General features: G+C 39.8%; 2 protein-coding genes across 2 annotated transcripts in view; one reads left to right on the forward strand and one right to left on the reverse strand.

Annotated features, from left to right (window-relative positions):
- ryr3 (ryanodine receptor 3) overlaps nt 1-15,788 on the forward strand; it is a 71,385-nt gene extending 55,597 nt beyond the window's left edge. Inside the window, exons 77-105 of the mRNA XM_033991468.2 lie at nt 104-200; nt 1,050-1,162; nt 1,236-1,287; nt 1,358-1,414; nt 1,585-1,684; nt 1,748-1,827; nt 2,019-2,095; nt 2,172-2,245; nt 3,327-3,341; nt 4,051-4,131; nt 4,210-4,298; nt 4,366-4,494; nt 4,571-4,675; nt 4,884-4,965; nt 5,039-6,365; nt 6,842-7,004; nt 7,841-7,927; nt 8,345-8,551; nt 9,194-9,324; nt 9,446-9,488; nt 9,750-9,877; nt 10,074-10,134; nt 10,212-10,358; nt 11,085-11,219; nt 11,609-11,765; nt 12,493-12,557; nt 12,630-12,730; nt 12,805-12,856; nt 14,624-15,788. Coding sequence (XP_033847359.1) covers nt 104-200; nt 1,050-1,162; nt 1,236-1,287; nt 1,358-1,414; nt 1,585-1,684; nt 1,748-1,827; nt 2,019-2,095; nt 2,172-2,245; nt 3,327-3,341; nt 4,051-4,131; nt 4,210-4,298; nt 4,366-4,494; nt 4,571-4,675; nt 4,884-4,965; nt 5,039-6,365; nt 6,842-7,004; nt 7,841-7,927; nt 8,345-8,551; nt 9,194-9,324; nt 9,446-9,488; nt 9,750-9,877; nt 10,074-10,134; nt 10,212-10,358; nt 11,085-11,219; nt 11,609-11,765; nt 12,493-12,557; nt 12,630-12,730; nt 12,805-12,856; nt 14,624-14,719 — 4,051 coding nt within the window. The 3' untranslated portion in view covers nt 14,720-15,788. The remainder of the gene's footprint in view (nt 1-103; nt 201-1,049; nt 1,163-1,235; nt 1,288-1,357; nt 1,415-1,584; nt 1,685-1,747; nt 1,828-2,018; nt 2,096-2,171; nt 2,246-3,326; nt 3,342-4,050; nt 4,132-4,209; nt 4,299-4,365; nt 4,495-4,570; nt 4,676-4,883; nt 4,966-5,038; nt 6,366-6,841; nt 7,005-7,840; nt 7,928-8,344; nt 8,552-9,193; nt 9,325-9,445; nt 9,489-9,749; nt 9,878-10,073; nt 10,135-10,211; nt 10,359-11,084; nt 11,220-11,608; nt 11,766-12,492; nt 12,558-12,629; nt 12,731-12,804; nt 12,857-14,623) is intronic.
- Nucleotide 15,789: 1 nt separating this feature from the next.
- Nucleotides 15,790-27,191, reverse strand: part of aven (apoptosis, caspase activation inhibitor) — a 50,995-nt gene continuing 39,593 nt past the window's right edge. The window contains exons 3-6 of the mRNA XM_033991467.2: nt 19,672-19,742; nt 18,686-18,778; nt 16,977-17,253; nt 15,790-16,184 (exon numbers count right to left, since the gene is read on the reverse strand). Of these exons, the coding sequence (XP_033847358.1) occupies nt 16,030-16,184; nt 16,977-17,253; nt 18,686-18,778; nt 19,672-19,742 (596 nt within the window). The 3' untranslated portion in view covers nt 15,790-16,029. The remainder of the gene's footprint in view (nt 16,185-16,976; nt 17,254-18,685; nt 18,779-19,671; nt 19,743-27,191) is intronic.

Consider the following 27,191-nt stretch of genomic DNA (forward strand, 5'->3'; position numbering starts at 1 on the left):
GTAACCCCTCCCTCATCTCTCCTTCACCAGGACCCACCCTAATGCCACTCTACCTCCCCATCCTCTTCATTCACTCCCCATTCCCTCATGTCCCCCTCCCCAGGCATCGTGCTATCAACATCTTCATCCCGGTCTATCAGAGACTATGGATAGAGACAGAGGAGTACTCCTTTGAGGAGAAACTAGTGCAGGATCTGGCAGTAAGTACTGGGCTTGTGTTGACCTCGTCCTGTGTGCCCTGCATTGGCACCCCTCTGCCAGTCCTGTCTGCTGAATGCTTCTTAAGGCCTGTGCCCGTTGAGCCGTGGGAGCGTGTTCGCGTGGGAGGCTGGGCCAAAGCACAACGGGGCGGCCCCTGTAGGCGAGCCAAATCCTTCACACACAGGTCCATCAGGGGCCAGAGACTGCATGATCAACTCAGGAGACACAGGGCCCGCTCCAGCGCTCTCAGATGTAGGAAAGCAGGCTATGCCTTTGTCACAGTGGTAAGAGGGTCGTTCTATAGCTGTCTAGCTGTCAGATGTGGATCCAACCATCAGTTGTCTTTTGCTGTAACTTTAAGTCTGTGAGTTGTAACGTACAGTACCTTCTGTATCCATGGTGACGTGGCATGTTTGCACTCGCATTTCGTGGTCAGTATTTGTGAACAACAATCAAACAAACAAAAGTCATGAAAACAAACATATCTTGGCCTGGATTTAAAAGTGAAGGTGTTTTATTATTAAGATACATTCAAATGTTCTAAATGTTCAGGAGTTTTCGCCATTATTTCAGTGACATCTTTCATGTACAGCCATTATCACCAGTGGGCTAACAGCTTGCCTCTGATTGATTTACAGTGCATGTGCATTGACATTTGTAAGTTTCATTTTCCACTCATTTTATCTTGTCAACTTGTTTCATGGGTTACTTAGAGTGTAAGATGTTATCACATCTGCATGCAGTTTGAATGTAATTATGTTTTTCAGTGGAAACACATATTTTAAATAGTATGAAGTTTCACCTTTTGAGGGATGATATTTAGTTTAAAAGTGTGCGGTATTCTACAGAAAACTCCAGTCAAAATGGGGGAAGAGGAGGAAGAAGAGGTGGCTGAGGTTCAGCCAGATCCTCTTCAACAACTCATCCTCCATTTCAGCCACAACGCCCTGACAGAGAGAAGGTAAGCCCTCCAAACTGTTTCAGGTCAGTTCATAGTACAACTTTGGATTAAGAACAACTCCAAATCTTTGCAGTCACTTGGAAGAAGATCCTTTGTATATTGCATATGCAGACATGATGGCAAAGGTATTGCCTTAAGCAGTGGTTTGTTTTCTAGATGGTTTGACCATAACTCTAAACGGTTGTTGTTTTGTAGAGCTGTGCAGAAGATGAAGAAGAAGAAGAGGAAGAAGGCAAAGAAAAGACATTTGAGGTTTCTGATTTTTTGTAGTAGGCTCATGATAATCTCTGCAAAAATCTCTGCTCTGAAATGTAAAGTGCAATACAAATAAAATGTATTATTATTATTATTATTATTATTATTATTATGCATTCACAAATAACCCACTACAAATACACTTGTACCTTTAATATCAACATTAGGAAAAAGAGATGGAAAAGCAGAAGATCCTGTATCAGCAGGCGAGGTTGCATGCCCGTGGGGCTGCAGAGATGGTGCTACAGATGATCAGTGCCAGTAAAGGTCAGTTCAAAGACTCTGTTGAATGAAATACAATTTATTCAGCTAGTTCTTGTGTGTCTTCAGGTCGATTGGGCCCTATGGTAACCTGCACCCTCAAACTGGGCATTGCCATTTTAAATGGCGGCAATGTGCACGTCCAACAGGTGGGCTCTTGTACTTTCAGACTTGACTTACTTTCATGGAATATAAGGACCTGTACAACTTGTACAAGGTCTATGACAGGTCACTGTAATAAAACCACAAACTTGTGGGTTAACGATGGAATTTAATGTTGACATGTGTGTTTACTGTGCATTATTTGATTATGTAATTATATTTCCCTTCCAATCATCAGAAAATGCTTGATTATTTGAAAGAAAAGAGAGATGCAGGCTTTTTCAAGAGTCTATCAGGACTTATGCAGTCATGCAGGTAGGAAATACAAACATTTTAAGAAAGTATATAAGACAAACATTTGTTCATGTTTAATATTATTGTGTCTTGCCAGTGTCCTGGACTTGAATGCCTTTGAGAGGCAAAATAAAGCAGAAGGACTTGGGATGGTGACAGAGGAAGGTTCAAGTGAGTGAAACACAATACTTACAAACATTTGTATTTAGATTCTTGTTACTCCTGGACAAGTTACATACAGTTCTGCGACACTGTTGAGAGATGTGGGATTTTTAAAATAAGAAATTAAAAGTGCTAATGCTGAACCATGCCAGTAGAAAATGAGAATTCAAAAGACACATACATTCTGTGTGTTTTTAAGGCTTGGCACTTGAATGTAAACATCACCGTTTACAGCAGCACTTCAGCATACAATATTTTCAACCTTGTACTTAACAATATTTGTATTATAATAATATAAATAAATGAATCATAGATCAATCTAGATTTGATGTTTTTTCTTATTTACCTGCAGTGTCTTACATTGTTTTATTATCTGTTCCTCAAGTTGTTGTTTGAACCCCACTCTGACCAGTTTATACATACTGTTGTTGTGTCCTTCGGCAAGACATGTCCTCTTGTGTAAAGTGAATGTGGTTCATAAGTGAGTGGTTTGTGGTGGTTTCAGGGGTTGCTTCACTTCTGTCAGTCTACTCCAGGACAGCTGTGGCTTCTTAAGTGCTGTATCTTACCATCTCTGAGTATGGAGTAAATAAATAATAACTACAGTGTAGCACAACAGGCAATATAAGTGAAATACTTTATTATTGTGGTTATTATTATTAGTCGTAGTAGTAGAATTACTGGTTGTCTTTTTGTTGGAGAATTAGCTGAACACACAGACTGTTGCTGCAGTGTGTTTTAGCTCCGAGAGGTGGTCTGTCATGCTCTAACAGTAGTGTCTAATCCCAGAGTACATGGTCCAGCATTAATCCAGCTTTCCCCACTTTTCATCAAACCGTTTGTCTTCATCATACATTTCCAGTGAGTCTTTAACAGTTCATTGTATTTCAATTATGGCATTATAATTTCATATTTAAGTGGCACAAATTTAGCTCACAATATTAATTTTGAACAGCATGCTTTTGAGTTGTACACTCGTAGCTGATATAATTATATCTCTGTGTATTGTAACCCAATGTCCTCTCTTTTTGCTTATGTCTTGGTGAATTCTTTGTCTCCTTCCTGTCATTTTAAAACCCATCGATGGCAGTCCACACTCAGCGGGGTAAATAGCAAACTTAGATCGTCCTGATTTGGCTCTGCTTCATCTGAATGTCCTCTTCATATATCTGTGGTCCACTCTCCCTGCTTCCTCTGGTGACCGGCCCCTGTGTTTCCTCAGTGAGCAGGAACACCCTGTGCATGCTGACTGTTAGGCATACACTGCCTGTCCTTTGTGTGACATTGTTCTTATCACCTCATTTTAACAGTTACTAATGCAGTCCCATTACTGATCATCTGAGGCACAGTGCCACCTCTGAAGGTTTGACTGGAGCTTTGTCCACAGCCTAAGCAAAGCTTTGTCTTGCTTTGGATTTTGGGCTCATTTAAACAAGCTGGTTTCTATACACATGGACATACTGTGCACACTCGACCATTTAGCTCTGCTGTTGGTTGTTTCTTTTTATTATGAACAGTAACCACTTTTTGTCCCCTGCTCCTGTGCTTTGTCAGGCTGAAGTGCGGCCTGCATGTCAAAGTTCTCAGGCTTCCTTCAGCTTCTGGAATTGTTCTTTGGTTTTCCTCAACACAAAACACGCTTTGGATTCAGTTGTCAGCCTGAAATCTAAAGACCACAGATTCAAAATGACATTACATATGCTTGCCTCATGTGAAATCATTTTGAGGGTAGTCTCATATATCCTTTTCATTCAAAGGCAACTTCGGTTTGTCTTTCACTTTGAAACTGTATTAACAAAAGTATTCTTTCAAAGGTTCCAAAGTGCTTCAAAATGATGACTTTACCAAAGACTTATTCCGTTTTTTGCAACTTCTGTGTGAGGGACACAATGGAGGTAAGGCTCTATGTGTTTTATATTTGTATTCACCTATCAATTTCACAAGGCCAATTTTGATCTTTATAATTATAACAGATTTCCAGAACTTCCTGAGAACACAAACTGGAAACACCACCACAGTGAACATAATCATCAGCACTGTGGACTACCTGCTGCGGCTGCAGGTATGAACATGGCCGAACTGGCTTCATTACTTTTGTTCTATCTACATTCTTTTCCTCTGCTCTACAGGAATCTATCAGTGACTTCTACTGGTACTATTCCGGTAAAGACGTGATAGACGACATTGGCAAGCTCAACTTCTCCAAAGCTCTGGATGTGGCCAAACAGATCTTTAACTCCCTCACTGAGTACATTCAGGTCAGACTCACAATAGGCTGTTTGATGGGTTCATTTGTTTTTTATTAGTTTCACATTTGCCCATTTCCTTTTGTAGGGTCCATGTATTGGAAACCAGCAGAGTCTGGCCCACAGCAGACTCTGGGATGCCGTTGTGGGCTTCTTACATGTATTTGCTAACTTGCAAATGAAGCTGTCACAGGTACAGCACATGTGTATAAAGTGAAAATATGGATTACTTTTTTTATGTATCAATAATGTATTACATCTTTATGTCGAAATTACAATACACATGATGTTATTGTACAAATAGTAAAGGTAATTTTACAGTTTTAAGATTTCAACTTTTAATAACAGTTGCGTAAAACAGTTTTCATACTTTTATAAGGTAAAATGTCTTTTTTCCATAGGATTCCAGTCAGATTGAGCTGCTGAAGGAGCTGATGGATTTACAGAAAGACATGGTGGTCATGTTACTGTCCCTCCTTGAGGGTAAGAACACTTAATATGTGCTACATCTGCACATAGTTTGTGTCTGACACTAACACTCATTTCACCCATGAAGGCAATGTGGTTAATGGAACAATTGGAAAGCAGATGGTGGACACCTTGGTGGAGTCTTCAAGCAATGTGGAGATGATCCTCAAGTTCTTTGACATGTTCCTAAAGCTGAAAGACTTGACCACATCTGACAACTTTAAAGAGTACGACCCTGAGTGTAAGGGCCTCATTTCAAAGAAAGAGTTTCAGAAGTCTATGGAGAGCCAGAAGCAGTACACTCAGTCAGAGATTGAGTTCCTGCTCTCCTGTGCAGAAGCTGATGAGAACGATATGTTCAACTACAAAGAGTTTGTGGAGCGCTTCCACGAGCCGGCCAAAGAAATTGGTTTTAACGTGGCCGTGCTGCTGACGAACCTCTCTGAGCACATGCCACACGACTCTCGCCTGGGCAGCTTCCTGGATGTGGCTGAGAGTCTGCTGGGGTACTTTGAGCCGTATCTGGGCCGTATCGAGATCATGGGCAGTGCCAAACGCATCGAGAGGGTTTACTTTGAGATCAGCGAGTCGAGCCGAGAGCAGTGGGAGAAGCCTCAGGTCAAAGAGTCCAAGCGACAGTTCATCTTTGATGTGGTGAATGAGGGCGGGGAGAGCGAGAAGATGGAGATGTTTGTCAACTTCTGCGAGGACACTATATTTGAGATGCAGCTGGCCTCTCAGATCTCAGAGCCTGATGAGGTAGAACAGGCTGAGGAGGAAGAAGAAGAGGAGGGACACAGCTTCTTGGAGGATCGCTCAGACGAAGAGGAGGCGGAGTCTGTGTCAGCTTTTACCAGTGCCTGCCGCTCTGTCAAGGGCAAAATTGCCAATGTGCGCCAAATAGTCTCACTGAAAAACCTGCGCAAACAGTTTAAAAAAGTACGAAAGCTGAGCATCAAAGAGGTGATCACTGGCTTCTTCTCCTTCTTCTGGATGCTCTTCATCGGTTTCTTTAAGGGCATCTTTGGCCTCATCTTCGGATTCTTCCACCTCATCTGGTCCTCCATGTTTGGTGGTGGCCTAGTGGAGGGAGCCAAAAACATTAAGGTGACAGACATTCTTGGTAACATGCCTGACCCCACCCAGTTTGGTATCCATGGAGATGTGATAGAGGGGGAGAAAGTAGAGGCGATGGAGTCGTCGGGCAGCTTGGAGGTTGCTATGACACCTACGGGAGAAGTGGCAGAGGCCGACCTGATGATGGAGCTACTGGGAGTGCCTAAAAAAGAAGGAGGGAAACATGTGGAGCCGGGGCTGGGAGATGTGTCTGAACTGAGCGAGGGATCAGGGGCCGACAAGAAGAAAACAACATCTAAACCTGTCGAGAAAACAGAGAGCGAGACGGAGAAAGCAGAGTGAGTGACTAGTTCTTACAAGTAAATCTCTATCTAAAAGGGCCATTAAAGATCCTGTACTTTTTTGAAAGTACCATTACTATTTTTAACCATGTTAGCAACACATTTAATTATGCTCCACCCACTTAATCCCTTTTTGCACCATGACACAGAAACAACTGTCTGGAAACCTCTCATGCACTTGTTTCCTTAGAGTTCTCTAATCTTCTCACTATAAGGTTTTTTTTCACTCTTGATGATTGTCTATTACAAAAAGTTACGTGTACGGTTATAGTGTCTTAGTAACAATGTGCCTCATTGGACTAAAAGGTGTGACCCTGTCAGAAGCTTCTGCGTTAGTTGAAATGTATAGATTATTTCTTATTTAGCTTCTTTTACAGTGCATGCTGTAAAGAGCATTTATCTTGACTAGAGTAAATTCAAATCAGGTACAGGCTCTTTAAATGAAAAAAGTATGTTTTGCCTGTCTTATGCAGCACCGAGAACCAAGAAAAAGAGGACAAACCAAAGGAAGAGGAGGCCAAGGAGCCGGTGGCAGAGGAGAAACCTAAATCTAGATCCAGTCAGCCCAAAGAACCATCTCCTGCCTTCATGTCCAGTGTGTTTGCTGTTCTGGACATCTACCTGACCAAATCTCTGGTATGCAAATGACCATACTATGACCCCTCACCCATTTTCAAGTTCTGATAGATCCAGTGCTTAAAGTGCATATGACAGGTTAGACTAATTTCACTAAGACATAGTTAACAGCATTATATTTAAGATTTTACTATATCTTTTCTCTAATGTTTATATTTTGGTGAAGTTTATAATTTTACTTCCTATTTTGACATGGACATCAGATGTGACATACATAGAGGTAATTCCATAACTGTGACCTAGCAATTATAAGGTTAACAAAGAAAACTGCACAATTTGCACAATCGTTATGTTTAGACTAATAAAATAAATTACCTTTAATAAAATGTACATTTAAACTGTCATAAATGTCATAATGCTCCTTCCATGTAATTTGTTTTGTATTTTGGATGGCATCTTCTGTGTTGATGACATATGTAGAGGTATTACGTTTTAGAGCGCAGTGCTACTTCCTGTATTTTTGTTCTTTTCTTCAACTTTTCTTCCGAAAACCGCCACGTAACTGATGTAAAGCTATGATAAATATTTATCACATGTACTAGCCCACCAAACCAAGCCATAATTGGAAAAAAATGAAAAACTGTCATATACTTTAATTTGCCATTACCATATGTAATCTATCTGCTAATTGTGCTGACAACACACTTTTCTTTTCAAAATGCTTCACTTATTACTGTTGCCAGCAGAGGGTGTCAGACAGCTAGTAAAAGCATTCTCTGTGAATATCATAGAGTATGTTTCCCACACACACATATATATATATATATATATAAAGCGAGGCGGAAAATATAAATTGGGGTGGTCAAAAGTTAATGATTTCTGGTTGTTTTTTTCAGAATTACCTGGCTCGAAACTTCTACAACCTCCGTTTCTTGGCTTTGTTTGTGTGCTTTGCCATCAACTTCATTCTGCTCTTCTACAAGGTAACCATCACTGTGCCTCCTGATATGTTCACATTATGCTTGGGGTTGGGCAGACAAAGCATCCTGCTCAGAGGTGGGAGGTAGTACTTAGCTACTTTACTTTTTAAATAAATTGTACTTTTCAGAGTACTTTTCTAGCAGCATACTTTTACTCCTACAGGAGTAATATTTTTACTGAAGTTACAGTACTCGTACTGGAGAAGTAAATCTACAAGTGACAAAAGCTTTATGTCGACAATATGAAATGATTTGAACGTTTGTGTTTTTTGTAAAGGTTATGTTCCGACAGTTGAGTCATATCAATTTGAACTAAAGTTACTCTTGAGTACAATTTTGGCTACTCTACCTACCTCTGTACATAAATTGTAAAAAAATAAAAACTTCAATTGGTAATCTGCTTTGAAATGTGACTGTAAGGTGACCGGAGAGACTGATGACGAGGATGCTGAGGAGAGCCACTGGGGAGGTGAGGAAGAGGAGGAGGACGATGAGAATACATTGTTCGACATGGACGAGTTTGTGCTTCAGGAGAGCACTGGTTACATGTTACCCACTCTGCGCTTCCTGGCTGTCTTCCACACTGTCATTTCCCTACTGTGTCTGGTGGGATACTACTACCTCAAGGTACACAGCACTCTTATGACTGTCTCTGGGTTTAGCTTCTGGATGTGGCATTATCCAAATCCTATATTTATCGTGATAATGGGGAGAGAATTATAACGATAAATATATATCACCATGTTACCTTTTATTGTTGAAAATGCTATATTTGCCCACTAATGAAACTACTGCACTTCACATCAGGATTGTGAAGTTGTACTGTATTGTTTTGTATCATGCTTTTGTATATTTATGGAAGAGCATGGGAGCCGTAGGCTTGTGGGTGGGCATTGGACAGAATTGTACTACTTTGTGTAAGGAGGGTTCAAATAGGCCCTGGAAGAGATCGCTAGCTTACTCCAACATGCATGGATGACACCTAAAACCTTTTCAAGCATGTTTTTGATGAGGGAATAAAGTTATAACATGGTAGAAAGCTCCAAAAGTCGATTTTGCATAAGACCTGGCATTTTAGTCCTAATTGCAGCCAAAACAGTATATTGTCCAGCAGTAAAACAGAACAAATCATGCTCTCTGCACATACCCACTTATTGGGCCTCCCTCTGCAACATTACAACACTTTAGTGCCAGAAAGTTCTCATTTACGTCACAATATTGCCAAACTACGTCCTTTCTCATTCCCCTGCTGGTCTGTTAAACGTGCAGGTGCCTTTGGTGGTGTTTAAAAGAGAAAAGGAGATTGCCCGTAAACTTGAGTTTGACGGCCTGTACATCACAGAGCAGCCCTCTGATGACGACATCAAGGGCCAATGGGATCGTCTGGTCATCAACACACCGTAGGTCCACTTTCACACAAAGGCTTAGGGATAACTTTAGTTCTGTCAGTCTATGATTCTGTGCTAGTCCAGCCACTGTACACTTTATTATTTCAATGTAAAATGTTTGCTTGCTCTGCAGATCTTTCCCTAATAACTACTGGGACAAGTTTGTTAAAAGAAAGGTAAGAATAAAAATATTATTATATAATAATATTATTAATCTATAAGTTTATTTAAAGTGCATATGACAGGTTTGACTACTCATTTCTCTAAAACATACCGGTAGTTAACATCATTAGATTTAAGATTTTACTAGAATCGAAAAAATATATAAAATCTGTCCAATGCACTTTAAACTCCTTGTGGTTGTGTGTAAAACTGAGCAGCTAATCCAGTCATGCGGATGCAGTGCAGCTAAAAATAGCCCTCTCCTCTGTGTGCAGGTGATTAACAAGTATGAAGACCTGTATGGGGCTGAACGCATCGCTGAATTGCTGGGCCTGGACAAGAGTGCTTTGGACTTTGACCCCACTGTGGAGACTGTGGAGAGAGAAGCCTCCCTCATGTCCTGGTCTGTTCTATGTCATATACATCTCATTCTCACACATATGTAAATATGTATGAATGTGCTTACAAATATATCCACAAAATACTTCCTGGATGCACAGTACTTTATGTTTGTTTAGTTTGTAGTATTTTAAAACACTTCTATAAAAAAAAAATAACTATCCAATAGTAATTTTTATCTTTATCTTGTCCCCCCACAGGCTGAGCTCCATTGACACCAAGTACCACATCTGGAAAATGGGTGTAGTTCTGACAGACAATGTAAGGCTCCTCCACGTTAGGTCTGTTTATTTGTTTAATAAAAGTTGTATTTAAATGGCACCATTTGCTCTTCCCAGTACTTCCTGTATCTCATCTGGTACACCACCATGTCAGTCTTTGGACACTTTAACAACTTCTTCTTTGCTGCTCACCTGCTGGACATCGCTATGGGCTTCAAGACCTTGCGTACCATTCTGTCTTCTGTCACACACAACGGCAAACAGGTGAGCGGGGCCGCCTGCAGGGGGCGCCACATGATAGGGAGATGGCTGCATGGTGTAGTCTGGATGCCACAGGGGGTGCAGCCAACACCACTAATATGTACTTCGCATTTTTATATATTTTATATATTTACATATGATTTCATGTACTTAATGCGGACAGCCTGTGGAGGAATCATACAGTTAACAGATACTTGAAAGATACACAAAAACTAGTCTACCTAATGGATTACAATGAACAAATTAGGAAAATCACAATTAGATATTTTGCCCAAATCATTCAGCCCTGACAAACATCGTGATTGCAATTAGATTTGTGATTTATTTTTTTATAATAGGATTCTGTTCAAAGTTCTCATTTTAAACACATTCAGAAGAATTGACAAAAAGACTAAATACGAAAATCACATTTCAGAACATGTTTGTACAAATCTAAACTACAGGGTTAGCAGTTTTTATGCAAAGTAAGACAAGATAGCTTGTTGTTTGTAGAGGAAGAGATGATTTGCTACTTAAACTGTGAGTTTCATTTGACTGTGATTAATCTTGCAGCCCTAGAGCTAACGCATAAATGTGGCTGATAAATGCCATCTTCTGTGTACTGTGTTTTGAGTATCCCCATGTTGTGGATAAAAGCACTTTAACTGGTATTTTCCATTCAAATGCTTCCTGATCCTGATCCTAGTTGTTTTTGCCCTTCTGAACAATGCCACACTCATGTCTCTTTAGTTGGTGCTGACCGTGGGCCTGCTGGCGGTGGTGGTCTATCTCTACACTGTGGTGGCCTTCAACTTCTTCAGGAAGTTCTACAACAAAAGTGAAGACGAGGACGAGCCCGACATGAAGTGCGACGACATGATGACGGTTTGTGGCTCTCTTAACAGAGAAATGCAGACGTTCTTTGTACTAGGGAGAATGAAGCTGCTGTTTTCAAGGCCAGAAGAGGCTTTCGTTTAGAAAGTGAATGTCTCCAATATTTCTTCTTTATCAGACAGAAAATCCAGGGTGAAGAAAAGTTGTAACTGTGTATCCTCAAAATGAAGTTCACTTTAATCAGAGTAAGGTTTGGAGATGCTGTTCTCTCAGTCATAAATATCCAGCTACAAGTGATGCTATTAAATGGGTCTTTTCATTACTTTCATAACTGTATCTAATTTCCCTTGGTCCAGTTTCATTTTTAGTCTCAAACGAAATCAAAACAGAACATACTGAACAATCTTTAGCCTGTATCTAAGTCCATGTCTGTTCCACAGTGCTACCTGTTCCACATGTACGTGGGTGTGAGAGCTGGTGGGGGTATTGGAGACGAGCTGGAGGATCCTGCAGGAGACCCCTATGAACTGTACCGCATCCTCTTCGACATCACCTTCTTCTTCTTCGTCATCGTCATCCTACTTGCCATCATCCAGGGTCCTTACCTCTATTTACATATACAATATAATATATACTATATATATATATATATATATATATATATATATATATATATATATATATATATATACAATATAATATATACTATATATACAATATATACTATATATATATATATATATATATATATATATATATATATATATATATATATATATATATATATATACACATATATATATATATATATACATATATATATATATATATAAACATTTCCAATGTGCCAATGACAAAGTGACAAAGGCCATAATGATGCCTCCTGATTTATACACCCACATCATGAGGTTTGGCCTGTGATGAGCACAAACATCACAGGTTTATGAAATATCATGAAACTGTCTGTTAGCCTGATGCAGACCGTGGCACTTTGCTGTTCATGGGTCACATCCAGGCCTTAATCTGGCCTCATGCAAGTTTTTGATAATCATTTGTATAGCAAAGTAATAGATTACAATAGCCCATATTATACAAAGATGTGTTCATGAGGATTTGTTATACCACTGATGGCATTAGATGAGCCATTTACTCTGCCACTGTCAAGATGCTTTATCCTTCAACATAAATCACAGAAATTAGTGATGTTAGGATGAGCAGCACAAATGTGTATCCAGAACAAACAAACAAACTGATACCAGGGTCGGTGGGACTCTAGGGTCAAAGGGTATGACTAGAAGAATCACAGACCTGTGTTTTGTTTCAGGTTTGATTATTGATGCCTTTGGTGAGCTGAGAGACCAGCAGGAGCAAGTGAAGGAGGACATGGAGGTATGTTTAGTTCTGAGAAGGTTTTAACCCATTTAAAACCCATTTAAAATGACCATTTCATTTTTCCTACAGACCAAATGCTTTATCTGTGGCATTGGAAATGACTACTTTGATCGAACGCCTCACGGTTTTGAAACTCACACTTTACAAGAGCACAACCTGGCCAACTACCTGTGAGTGAGAGTGAAATATTCCAAAAATGAGTTTAATGTGAACATGTGCTGCAGCAGCTGTCACTCTTCTGCAGGTTCTTCCTGATGTACCTGATCAATAAGGATGAGACTGAGCACACTGGACAGGTGAGACTCACTTTCACTTAGCTGCATGTGGACACACTGGGCTTGGAGCTGAGTCCAGGCTAAACATGCCACTTTACTCGTGTCATTATGAGTTTAGATTCAAGCAACAATCAACTTTTGTTCAGCAGGTGTTTCTTTGTTAACGGTCATATCGCCATAGCGACTGTATAGCTGGCACATACATACAGCATGTGAAAGTGCTAACAGACGCATAGAGCCTGAACTGCAAACATAAAACTATAATGTGTTGCTTTGTGCTTTACTTATGCAACGCGATCAAGTGGGTAGAAACACTGCACAAGTGGTTCTTTGCAGAAGGAAGGACCAAAGCGTGGGCTGTCTTGGACATTTATTTATCTGCGTCTTGTCGTCCATGTAAAAGACACAAATTTAGCTTTGTTGGGAGAAAAAACCCTGTTAATGGCTGTAGAGAAAGCCGTCAGATCTGAGTTAGTAGTGAGGCTTGAGAAAGTGTCATTAATTTGCGACAGAGATGACAGAGTTGGTGTCCTTCTGGGTGCAAAAGTTTGAGACCATCTGGGCTGCAGTCTGTCAGTGGGCAGTTGGAGCCGGTTCAATGTGAAGAAAGAGAGTATAGAACACAGCAGCGACATGCACACAACCCAGAGCTCACTCACATGCTCTATGGCCTGGGATGAGAACAAACTAAATAAATACTCACATTACTGAAACTGACTAAATTTGTTGTAATTTAATAGATTCATGTGTAGACTGTAAAACATCTTAACTACAAAGCATCTAAACTGCTGGTGTCATGTGATTTTTAGCAATTTAAACGGCTCCTATTACGCCATTTTCTCATCTATGTTATGATGTTGTTTCCTCATCACAAACTGACTGGGAGTTGTGTTTTGTTTCATTCACACACGTTTAGCACACAAACCCTGCATATAGAGGCTGAGTTCTTCTCTCAAACAGAAAACATTATGTTGCATCTTGTGATATTATGTGGTAATACAGGAAGTGCTCCACTGTGTTTGTAAACTCCATGCACCTTTACTAGAATAATTTGGATAATTTCAGCCCTGGAATTTTCAAAATCTACTAAATCAAATGTAAAAGGTAGCTATTAACTTGAATGCTACCACTTCATGACATCACGAAGTGGAACAGAGCATTTTGAGCTTTGGAGACATAGACTAATAATAAAGGATTACTCAAACATGTGAGAATGAAGCAAAACACAACTCCAGGCATGTTTTTGAGAAGGCAACAAAATTCTAACATGGCTAAAAGCTCAAGAGTCAATTTTGTGTAATATAGAACCTTTAAAGCTTCTTCACTCCCCACTATTCCCAGCTGAGGGCACGTAATTAAATCTTTCAAATGGAAACTGAACAATAAACTGCTGAAGAATGTATTATACACACCTACAATACAATATTCTAAACTCACCTATGACACATCAAATAAAGTTCATAAAAATGTTGCCCAAAGCTGTTTTTCTTCTCAACCAAATGACAATAAAAGATGATATTTGAACAGAATATGTTTGATTTATATGTATGATTGATTATGGTCCAGTCTCTGCACTCAAGAGGACACCCAAACTCTGACAGTAGACTTGTTGTTATTATTAGTGTCAAATCCCATTATAAGGTCTATCTTACGGCACTATCATACCCTCCTCTGAAAACCTCCTCGTGTAAATATCATAAAAGTGTAGTTTTGAAGTCCCCAGGTCCCACGCACAATCTAGTGTTTGCCGGGGGGGTGGTGACGCTGATCTGTTTAATCCCTGCGCAGGAGTCCTTCGTGTGGAAGATGTACCAGGAGAGGTGCTGGGACTTCTTCCCGGCTGGAGACTGCTTCAGGAAACAATATGAGGACCAGCTGGGATAAAGAGGAGAACGCCCTTTGGACCAGATATGACATAACAAAATTATGAACACTATAAACTCAATACACCAGGACTGACCAATCTTTGACTAGACTATATACCAACGGCTGGACAGTGGGGGGGTCGCTCATCTTTGCCCACCATAGTGAACAAGTCTCCACACCTCCATGCCTCTTTATGCAATCTCTCTCTTTCATCGCCTTTTCACCTGCTAACCCCAAACCTGTCGCACAATCTGTTGTACATAGACAATTGTCACACCAGAGGGTTACGGCATGACAAATGAATGTTTCAATTAGGGCTGCGCAATATTACAAAAAATTTGATATTCGGTACCTGTTTTGTATTGCGATAACGATACTATACAGATATTTTAATATACTTTTTGACATAGTAAAACTGAAACTGAATTGTGTCGAAATAAAAACTAGACCAAAACAAGGCAAAAGTGATATTGATATTTTAACGATATACTGCGCAGCCCTAGTTTCAATATGCACAATTTTGACTTTGAATTCGACTGACGTGCGCTGCTAGTCTCAACACGCTCACCCTGAAATCTTACGAGACCTGGTTTTTGCCTTTTTAAGATGGTTCAAATCTGCTGAATCGAATGAATGAATGAAGTCCTTTCTGGTCTTGGCGTGTTCGCTGTGTTCCCAAGACCAAAGACGACTGTGAAAATGTCAAAGAGCCACTGTGCCTTACCAGAAACTATGCAAAGAACATTTTTGTCCCTCCTGACACAAGCTGCGCTACATTTCTGAGTTCGCTTTCACGCAATGATTTGAGCTTTAGCTGGTTTTGGTGGCTTTCGAATCACGAATAGAAATAATTTGTTGTATAAAATTTAGCGAAATTTTGCGTAATCGTTGCTTTTTTTCCCCTAAGCCTTTTCTGAGAGTATCCACTTGTGTCCACACAACCACCCCACGCGCCGTGTTCAAATTGAAAAGTTTACCATTTAAAACCGCTATCGTATGGCTCTTTGTATGTAGCTAGTAGCTTTGGTAAAGAACGCATTTATTTTGATCAGAGGGAGAAAGTGAATAAAGTAACTGACGCAATAAAGACACTGCGTGTGGCATTTTTTGGGTCTTGTTTGTGAAGCCGTGCGAGATCATTCAATCGGGAACATACAATTCTTTCTCAAACCTCAAATACACTGGGAACATTTTGTCACTTTGAGCAAATGTCCTGTTGGAACGTCTGGGAACTTCCTGTCTCTCTCAGGAGGGAATAATTCCACTCTTCTCCTCTGACCCAAGTCGCAGTAATGTTAACTTTGTCCTTGCTGCTGCTCTGCTCAGGGTCAGGAGATCATGCTGTCCAGCCAGTCCTCCAGGTCCTCCTCTGTCAGCTCCTTTTGCACAGATGCGGTGGTGACGTGTTTGTCTGGCACTTCCTCCGCCATCTTGTCTTTGTCTTCTGCCACCTCCGGTACATCCATCTTCACTTCCTCGCACGCTGCAAACACACAACTACTGACTTAACGCTTTTCAATGACACTATCGGCAAGTTGACTTCACAGATAAGTGTTTATGACTGCAGTACATGTACTCTAATTTGTTTCCTCTTGAAATTAGCTTGAAACATGAGATATTTTGATAGCCAATACAACTTTGATTATAATTTGTCAGATTTTCAGTACGTCTTAAAGGGACACTGTGTAACTTTCCTGGTGGACGGACTTCCAACTGCTTGCATCCATGGAGATGTTATTGCTTTGCCTAGAATGTTCCACAGTATAGCATTAAACTCATCTTTCTCCATCAAGACAAGCAGGTGATGCCACCTGGTCAAGTTACAGGTCAGATCTGTGGAGAGGTGATCCCCACTCACATAATGTTATTATGATTGAGCAATAAAACATTTGTAACTGAAGAAAAGCAAAATAGATATTTTTTTTCAATACTATAATGTGAAACAATCAAGGCAAGGCAATAACATCTCCATGGTAACAAGCACATAGCGAACTCCCCACCAGAAAAGCAACATAGTATACCTTTAACCTTTATCTTGATGTTGAAGGGATGTACCATGGAAAATATGCTAAATAAGGGAATATATGACATAAATGGGGTCACATGGAAACATTTGCCCACTAACCAGAAGATTCATGGTTTGATTACCATTACTAGCATTGACACCCACCTTGCCTCCACTGGTAGATATATACACAAGTCCTTGTCTGTGTGAATGGGTAGATAGTTCCTGGATATTGCACTAACTATTTGGGGACATCTTTGACTGGCTCACCTTTCTCTATAGTAGACGTCTCTCTCTCTAAATCAGACTGGCTCTCTTGAGTATCTCCTGGTTTGTGTAAAGACAGCAGCTCCTCCAGGTCTTCGTCCACACCCTCCACTGCTGATGAGACAGTCTTCAGAGGTGAGGGTGCTTTAGGAGGGGCCGTGACTGTGGGCAGAGGACCAGGGGCTCTGGGCACAACTGATGGAGGAGCAGAGACATGGGGGGGCTTGAACACGTCCTGTTTGAGAGGAGCCTGAGAGGGGAGCTCAACTGGAGTGGAGATCTGAAATAGTGAGAGGAACTGGTGTCAATGTGGACACACACTTTCAGACTGGCCATTTTTTTTTCCTCAAATCAAATTATTTATCTTCTCTTTATAAATACTAGAAAGAAAACAAATGACGTCAATTCTTTAAAGAGCATATGACAAGTTTTTTTAAATGTTTTTTCAAATTATGACTTTTGGTGGGATAGTAGAGATGGGCTGACTTTGAAATTAGTGATGTCTAACTTAATGTCATGAAAGTGCAAATCACATCTTCTGCCCCATATCTGCTACATGTTTAATGCAGAACATTGTTAAGAATAGTTAGTTTGATCTAATTCATGTGTCAATTTGTTGAAATAAAGTACAAAAATACAGGAAGTAGGGCCAAGTTCTAAAAAGAAACCTCTACCCATGTCATTAACATGGAAAAATCCAAAATTTAACAAAATTGTATTATTATTTGCATTAGTCTATTGCACTATTGTTCAATTTGGCCGTTGATAACATTATAGTTGCTAGGTAACAGTTATGAAATTCCCTCTACAAATCATGTCCAACCAGGAAATACAATTATAAACTACACCAAAATGTAAAAAGTGTAAAAAATAAATATATATACATATATATATGTGTGTGTGTGTGTATATAATGATGTAATTTATGAGTTAAATGAGTAGTTTGTCATATGCACTTTAACTGAAATCCTCAAACGTCTACAGAACGTTTTACCCACAGATAACAGTTTTGTGAATTGATCAAATGGGTCCTTCATTCACTATCAACTCAACACACAGTTGTCACTTTGGCACTGGTGCTGCAATGTGGACCACATATTTTCACTGGTTAGAAGTTGGAAAGTCAGAGCAAAAAGTACTGATGGAACTAGAACAGTGGGTCTCAAACTTTTCACACCAAGTACCACCAAAGAAAAGATTTGACTTTCCAAGTACCACTGGCTCTAAATCAAATATATAACAAGACTATTCTTTGTCTAATCTAAAAAAACAGACTAAACCAGGTCTAAATGTGGACTACGTCATTTCCACTGTACATCTAAACAAGGAATTATCCAAAGGAGGACAAAAAAGTGGATAAAATTAGGCAAACCTACCAAAAACCACCTCACGTACCATAGTTTGAGAACACACTGAACTGGACCAAGATTTAATTCTGCATCTTAAAAACATTGGAATCACAAAGCTATGAATACATTTAGCTTCATAAAACGAATCCTTTGTCCAGTGCAGAAATATCCACTGCACTTTACATACAACAGTTCAGCTGGAAACGCTTTGTTTTTATCAAGTTTTTTTTTAAACTTCAAAGAAGAGCTGACGACCCATACACTGCACACTTTGTTCTACCATTTCCACTCAGCCCTTCATTTCCTCTGCGCCCCTCTGTCCGGTGCTGAGAGCCCTCCAGCTGCTGAGTGTGAGCGCTGTACCTGGACCAGCTCGGCCTCCAGCTGCAGTCTGTCATGGAGAGGCACTTGTACAAGGCTCTGAGCCAAAGCGGAGAGGTCCACCAACGCACACATCTGGAGGACAGACAGGTGAACAAGTGAGACAGGTGAAAGGCGGGTGAACAAGTGAAGGACAGGTGAACAAGTGAGCAACAGGTTAACAACACGTAAACAAGTGAATGACAGGGGCAAGTAAGTGACAGGTGAATGAGAAGTCAACAAGAGAGCGACAGGTGAATGGTGAGAGCAGCAGGTGAAAAAGTGAACGACAGGTGAGCAAAAGGTCAAAAAAACGACAGGTGAGTAAGTAAAGGTCGCAGAAGAAACATGAGCACAAACCAGCGCTACACTGTGTCACTAAAGTGTCAATATGACAGTATCGGTTAATGCTAAAAGCTAAACATATGCTAATAATGCAGTAACGTACTTTCACAATAACTGAAGTCAAAGATTTTGCAACTTTTGCACTTTTTCAGTGCAAAAGTTGGTAATACTTTGGCGTTGGAGCTTATAATTAGATTTAATTTGATATACAACTGCCTCATATAGCCAGTTTCATTTGAGTATGAAGCTTATATATTTTTAGGCTGCATTTATAAAAAAAATTCAAGCAAAGTGTCCATCACCATGGAGACAACTAGTTTACTCCACTAGGCAAAGTTAAAGTTTTGATCTGTGAAGAAATGACCCTTTTTTTTACTAGACAAGAGTAGAGGACCATCACTAGAAACGCTACATGGTACATTTTTAAATGAATTGATAAATGACCTTTTGTTCCCAATATTCCAACTACTCTAATTACATTCTGAAATACCACATCCCGCTTGTGATGACCCATTACTTGAGTGCCAGTTCTAATAAGACCTTGCCTAGTGATTTTTCAGTCTTGTTTGTCTCTAATCTATAATGAGGAAGTCCACTCGGCCTGACACAGTCCAGCACTCGTGGGCCCTGTGCTAAAGATTTACCTGATCGGCCACAAATGAGTCCATGTCCCACTCCTTCTCGTCAGAAAATCGAAACTGTGTGAAGGAATCCCCTAAGACACACAGAAAAACACAACTCATTAAAGGACACATATTATACTTTTTTACAAGTACAGAGAGAGATGGTTAGGTTACAGTTAATTCACTGTAAAGTTCATATTGTAAAGGTCATGTGACAGGTTAGACTACTCACTCACATACATGACATCATTATATTTCAGGTTTTACAAAAAAAAAGTGTTTGTTTTTTTCATTGAAGTGAAGTTTATATTTTTGCTTCTTAGTTGTACATGAGCAGCAGATATGACACACAGAGGTAATTCATGTTCTGTTACCTAGCAACCATAATGTTCACAAGGGCCTAAACAATTTATTCTAAAAACAATAATAAACAAGCACGCACTGTACAAATATCTGCCTTATAACTGACAGAGTGAAGAAAGATCAGCTTGTTTAAGTATTTTTAATGGTAATTGTTCGTTAAGATCTCTGACAACAATGGAAACATCTATCCATCCATCCATCCATTTTCTTCCGCTTATCCGGGGCCGGGTCGCGGGGGCAGCAGTCTAAGCAGGGACTCCCAGACTTCCCTCACCCCGGACACGTCCTCCAGCTCCTCCGGTGGGACCCCAAGGCGTTCCCAGGCCAGCCGAGAGACATAGTCCCTCCAGCGTGTCCTGGGTCTTCCCCGGGGCCTCCTCCCGGTGGGACATGCTCAGAACACCTCCCTAGGGAGGCGTCCAGGAGGCATCCTGAGCAGATGCCCAAGCCACCTCAGCTGGTTCCTCTCAACGTGTAGGAGCAGCGGCTCTACTCCGAGCTCCTCCCGTGTGACCGAGCTCCTCACCCTATCCCTAAGGGTGCGCCCGGCCACTCTGCGGAGGAAGCCCATTTCAGCCGCTTGTATCCGCGATCTTGTCCTTTCGGTCATTACCCAAAGCTCATGACCATGGAAACATCTCTGTATTTAAAACAACAGTATGTGACTTTCGGGAGTTGACACATCACCTGCACAATTCCATGAAAATATAAAGTTAAAAACATACTTCGAAATATTGCCCATGGAGTTAGATACATTTTATGTCATACTGTGGAAGATTATAGACAAAAGAACAACATCTCCATGGAAACAAGAAGTTTATTTTTTTGAGTTTAACATTATGACATCTGTAACAAGAAACTACTTTGTGAAACATCCTCTTGGAAAACAGATGGGCTCACAAAATTGATCATAATTCAGACAACAAGATTGACTTTTTCAAACCACATTTTAGCCTGTCACTATTAGCTGTCCCATCTCCGGGGGTCCTTATTACTACCCCTACCACACACTGCGCTCATACCAAACTGTGTCGACCGCATTTGGCATGGATTGTGTTTGGCTACGGAGAGAGGAGAGGGTCAAAAAGGTGTGAGAGCGGGGGGTGGTCTGACTGCCACATGTTTCAGACTGGATTATTGTGAAAAGCCAATGAGCCGTCAGCTTTAGGTGACGGAGCATTCACAGGACGTTATCAGAGATCAGGACTCGAGAGGTGGAGAGGCCAAATCGCACCTGGACACACGGATTCAAGATGGAGCTTAGAATAAACACAGGGAATACTGAGAGAGAGGAGAGCGGGAGGAGAAGGCAGCTGGACACGTGGTCTGGTGAATGTGTAGAGATGATTTCTGTGGGGTTTATGTAATGATAATGAAGAGTAAATGCAACAGATAAAATAAAATATACATCACTGGCACAGACTGTATATATAAATGAACATAGCTAACCTGCTAAATGCTACGTTACAAATAGGAAATGAGCATGGACGTGCTTCCAGCTCCATCGACTCTGGCTGTAATTCAGTTTATATTGAAACATAGTCACTCCTCTCTCTTTAACTGCTGCAGTGAATCTCATCATTTTGGTCTTAAAATGTTCATATTAACCTGCTCTACATGATTCTGGTGTTTTTATTTGGCAATTCTGTCCATAATTCAAGATGTGAACATTAATAACAGACAAATCAGTGTTAGCATCAGGCTTGCTAACAGTGTTGCGAGCAGTGAAACAAAGTTAGCTTTTGTTTACCTTGAATGTTATGAGGGACTTTGCTAATAGCTACATAAGCAGCAGTAGCATCAGGGCCCAGTACAATTTGCTTTACCTGTACAGAACCCTGCTCTGAACGATGTGAACTTCCTCGAGACATATTGTCAAGTACCCATATGTACCAACACGCTCATTGAATTAGCTACAACAAATGTGCCCCTCCTCTCCAGAGCGACGCAGGGGCCGCTCTCGTGGTATGACAACGCACTTGATTATCACTTCATTAAAATGTCTTTGTCTGCATGTGCTGCGGAGAGGGAGGGACAAGGAACTGTCGGCTTTAAATAAAACGAGTCTGAATATGAGAGGGTCCATAATGCGTGTTGATTAAAGAGGACTTGTGTTTGGTGAAGAGAGGCGGCCATCTTTACACGGGACAATGAGGAACAGGACAGGGATAGGAACGCACTGATTCACACACCGTTTAGCACAACCGTGGATAAACATTATTATATAGTGTTTTCATGGTAAAATTAGTCCGCTGTGTGCTATCCACATCTAATTATAAAACGTTTAATTGTCCGGTAATCAGGAAGCGTGTGTTAGCGTGCTAGTTGTTAGTTTTACAGTAGTGCTGCGAGATTAACTGCAATCTGATCGAAATCGCAATTTGACCGGTGCAGTTTTTGACCTATCATAATTTCTTCTTCAAATAAAATATATTAAAATGGCTAACCCTGTAGTTTAGATGCTTACAAACATGTTCTGAAATGTGATTTTAGTTTGTCAGCTCATATTTCAGTCCTGTCAATTAATCTGAGTGTGATTAGAAAGTGAATTTTGGACACAACCCCACTATTAAAACATAAATTGCAAATCTAATCGCAGACCTTGCCAGAAAATCGTTCAACCCTGCTTTTAGTCACGACAAAACTCCACTCTGGTGTCTGAAAGTTGTGAAAAGCACTTATAAACTCATCAGGGTGAATCATTAAGCTCAAGATGCATAAGGTAAGTGAGGAATAACTTTGGAACACTGCAAACCATTTAAAATTAACTAGTTCTGTTTTTCATCTTTTAAGACCGTGAAAATGTGTAAAAATGTTTCCAGTCGTGTGGAAGAGATCGTCTGTTATTAAAGTGAACATGAACTGGCTGTGAAGTACAACCCACACAGTCTGGGATGAACATTTACTAACTCCTTTCAAGCTCCAACTTCCATTTTAGTCCAAAAATTAATTAAAACAAATTAAGAAATAATTATGTGTGGGACTTTGGGAGATATTTAATGGTTCAACATTGTAAAGATTAATTATCACATCATTGGATTAAACCTGTGAAATCTAATATTACTGGTTTTCTGAAATCAAAAACACATCACTCACTTAACCTTGAGATTTTAAGGAGAATTTCAAAGACGACTATTATGCAAAATAGATGTTTTTTGGATCTTTCTATCATGTTTTAACATGTTTGAAAGCAGACTTGAGGTGGACATCAATATTTAGTCCATCACAATTTAATAACGTCACTTTTTAATCCAAACTACGTTGCAAATTAGCCTTTAAAACAACCGTCTGGCCACAATATTTTTCTAGGTTTAATTTTTATTCATTCACTTACTTCAATTTATGATGTTTATATGCTACTTTGTGCTGTATTTCTGGAGACTTTTAAAAACCGCTAGAGGCAACTCAACTTTTCAGGCTGTGTTTAATGGAGATTTATGCACCGTCTGGATGCATCCTCCTGAGGAGACAGGGTGGACACAACATCCAGCTCACTTAAAACTCATAATTATATGAAGTTCACTGCACATCACAACTACAAGTGTCTGTCTATTATTGTACAACTGAACAGACCTGTCATGATAACACATATTGAAGTATGATATAGTGCTACAGAAAATACCTACAATAAACGATAATACTGAAATGAAATTAAGCCACAAACACAAAAACTCCTAAAGCAGGCTCGTTAAGTAAAAGCAGAATGCAACACTTTACTAGTCTGTGTATCTATGAGTCATAGAGATTATGTATTCTCCCCACCACAGCTCAAACCTAAATCATAGATCAGAAAAATAACAAAAAGTGCATCTATCATCCATTGAATAAGTCCATATAGTAATTATCCTGACATTGACACTGACATGAATCCTTCACTTTGAGTTTGATGACTTCCTCTGCTCCAGACAAAAGTGCTCTGTGTGGTGGATGGACACAGAGGAGCAGACTAAGCCTTTGCACTTGTACTGCAGAATAAATACATTAGTCACAGGACTGTGTAACATCACCCCTAGGGCTGGAAATCACAGTCACACATGATTCAATACTCCATATATACAATACTCCATATATGCGTTATTCCATATACGTGATACTCCATAAATGTGATATTCCATATATGTGATGATATATAGCACCTGGCATTCTGTGATATAGGACTAGTTTAGTATATGGCCATTACATTGCATGTATTACATGTTTACTTTCTCTAAATGAGCAATATCATTTTAGTGTTGTAAACAACAACCCACGATATCAATACTGCATCAACAAATGCCTAATGCAGCCTGAAATATTAAGTTTTAAAAATAGGTCTTAAAATAGGTATTACATAAACTCACAACTGAACCTGGGTTGCCAGTGTCATAACCTGTAGGAGGAGGACAAGTTTTTCCATGGACAGTCCATGCCTCATGTGAAAGCTCAGAACCTCCAGACTTCACTCCCTGAGCTGCAGAGGCTGCACTAGCACTGAGTCATGACTGTCTGCAGGTGCTGGGGCTTAGGTCGTGACTATTCAGAGAGAGTCTTTTTGGGTTGCCAGTTTCAATGCTTAAACCCAGTTGATTTAAACATAAATGAGTTGCCAAATGCTCAGGTTCATTCTGCTTTCTGATTGGATAATCGTCTTGACAACCATTATAATATAAATAAATGGGGCATCATATCCAATGTTCTGATATGTTGTAATAAATTGTCATTAGAATTGTTATCAGTAATAGTTAGATTTGATTTGAACATGTTAACCTCCTATATATATATATATATATATATACACACATACATATATATATATATACACACATACATATATATATATACACACACACACACACACACACATATATATATATATATATGTGTGTGTGTGTGTGGGGGGGGTCAACTGGGAATAGGTGAACGATATACACTTCCATATGTAGCATGTAAACGCAGAATTGTAGATGAGTACATTGATACGTGTGTGTATGTTGCTACGTGTGTATGTATGTGCCTTACTAAACTTTGACCGTTGTGAAAAATAAAATTGAATCGAACTGAAGTTTGTGATATTTAAAATCCTTTAATTAATTTATCAGGTTAAATTGAAGCTGGGAACAAGACAAATCCTTCTTCGGCAAAATGTATTTGTAAAATGTAAATGTACTTTGAATCTCTTATATTCTCTCTCTGTCAAAATCAGGCACGCAGAAAAGCTGCTTGTAATCCTCTCTGTAGTACATCCTTATAGACAGAGCCCCACCCTGAGCAAATTTAAACTGCTCAGAGGAGGACATCACTTCTACACAGCACGGGCAAAAAACTGTAACCATATAACTATAAACTCACAACAGACTGATGTGTATAGCTCTCAGAACTGGGTTCTACACATTTATCAATCTGGAAAGGCTCTCTGTCCCTTCTGGTGACTGGTGTTGTGAATGAGCCGAGGCTATAAACACTGTGATACACTCATCAGATTACTGAATTGTTAAAGCACGCCTATACAGCAAAATTGACTTTTCAGAGCTTTTAACCATGTTGTAGCTGTTCCATTTCCCTCTTGAGGTTGTTTCTGGAGTGATTCATGTATGTTTGAGCAATATTTAATCGCTTATTTTCAAGATGTCATTGCCGATCAACTCTCGTTTTCACGACCACAAGCATACGCCCACTGCTCTTACTTACTTTTGTACTTCTGTTCTCCAGTTTTCTTAATCGTTGATACATGAAGGATTCAGCTAACCTGGATCATGCCAGATTGATATATGTGTAACTCTGAATTAAGTTCCTTACATTATCAATCTGGGATGGCTCTCACTGAAAGAAATTGGAAAATGTGGAAAGTCATGATGATTATTTGAATCTGATTGGGTGAAGCGTCACATCAGCGGAACAACAGCAGAACGAGCCAAAAAAAATTTAACCTTTGTTACATCCAGTTGAGAGAATCTTTTCCTCTCCACAATGCAAAACCTCTACACGTTTTCACAAACTAAGTAGTCAGTGTTGATGCTAAAATAGACTGAAGTTCGTCTGTCGGTGACACCATGGTGCTCTTCACCTTTGGCTTCCACACAAACGTCAATGCTGCTCTGTGATTGGTTCACCCGCCCCATTAACAGCAGGAGTCTCTAGATGGATACTTGAGAATTTGTGAAGTCAGAAATATTGCTGTGCAAGGTTAGGATTCCTCATAGACATTTTGATACTAATTTAAAAAAAATCAACAACAAAAAAACATCTGCGGCTCGCTAACTTTATGTGCAGGTATCCATCTGAGGGGCTCAGAGCTACATGGCTCTTTGTTGTGATGACGTTTATGGCTCCCATTGGGCGCCACAATTTTCTAACATGGAAGTCAGCTGACATGTTTCTCTTATTAAGTATTTTTAGGTGAATATTGCAATTTAAAATGTGCAAATTATAACATAATGATCCACAGGTGTCACACATTGTAACTGCATAGCGAACACAAGTACATAGTCTTCTTCTTCAACATAATCTATCAGGCAATCAATCAGTTTGTTGTATCTGCCCCTTTTTAAATAAATAATAAATAGATCATAATTAAGAATTTTAATGTCATAATTACGAGTTTAAAAGTATAAAACAGTCTCTTGTAACTTTAGTGCGGCACCAACTTGTATGATGCCAAAGCATTGTTTTTCTAACTGTTTTTTATGTATTGGAAGGCTGCCGTGTGTGTACTTGATAGTGGTGGAGCTGTTTGCTGTAGGCCCAGTAGCAGCAGCAGCAGCGGGACAGTGGAGCACCCTCGTGTCCGCTGTTATGATAAGCAGAGTGTGGTGTGAAGTGCATGATTAGAATAAATGAGTTTTAGCCCACCGTGTCTGTGCACTGCAGGTTTTACACAGTCATTCTGTCTGCTCTGCACGCCACTTTTCAAACACTTGTCTAACTATAGCACAGGACCTTATGTAATCAGACAAATGCACTGTACATGTTAGAACTCAAAGTATACAAAAGCCAAAAGGATATACAGTGCTCTTTCAAATAAATTGTATAATAATCGCATATCACAAACGTGTGGTCATTTGGTATTGCCAAAAATGTCCACCTGACATAAGTATTTAAACATTTGTGACAGAGGAAAAGTGTCTGTCTCTGCTATAGTCCTGTACTATGCTGCTTAAAGACACATTATGTAACCTCTCTGGTAGGTGGAGATGTTATCG

Source organism: Periophthalmus magnuspinnatus, chromosome 24, assembly GCF_009829125.3.
Source record: "Periophthalmus magnuspinnatus isolate fPerMag1 chromosome 24, fPerMag1.2.pri, whole genome shotgun sequence".
Classification (NCBI taxonomy): domain Eukaryota; kingdom Metazoa; phylum Chordata; class Actinopteri; order Gobiiformes; family Gobiidae; genus Periophthalmus; species Periophthalmus magnuspinnatus.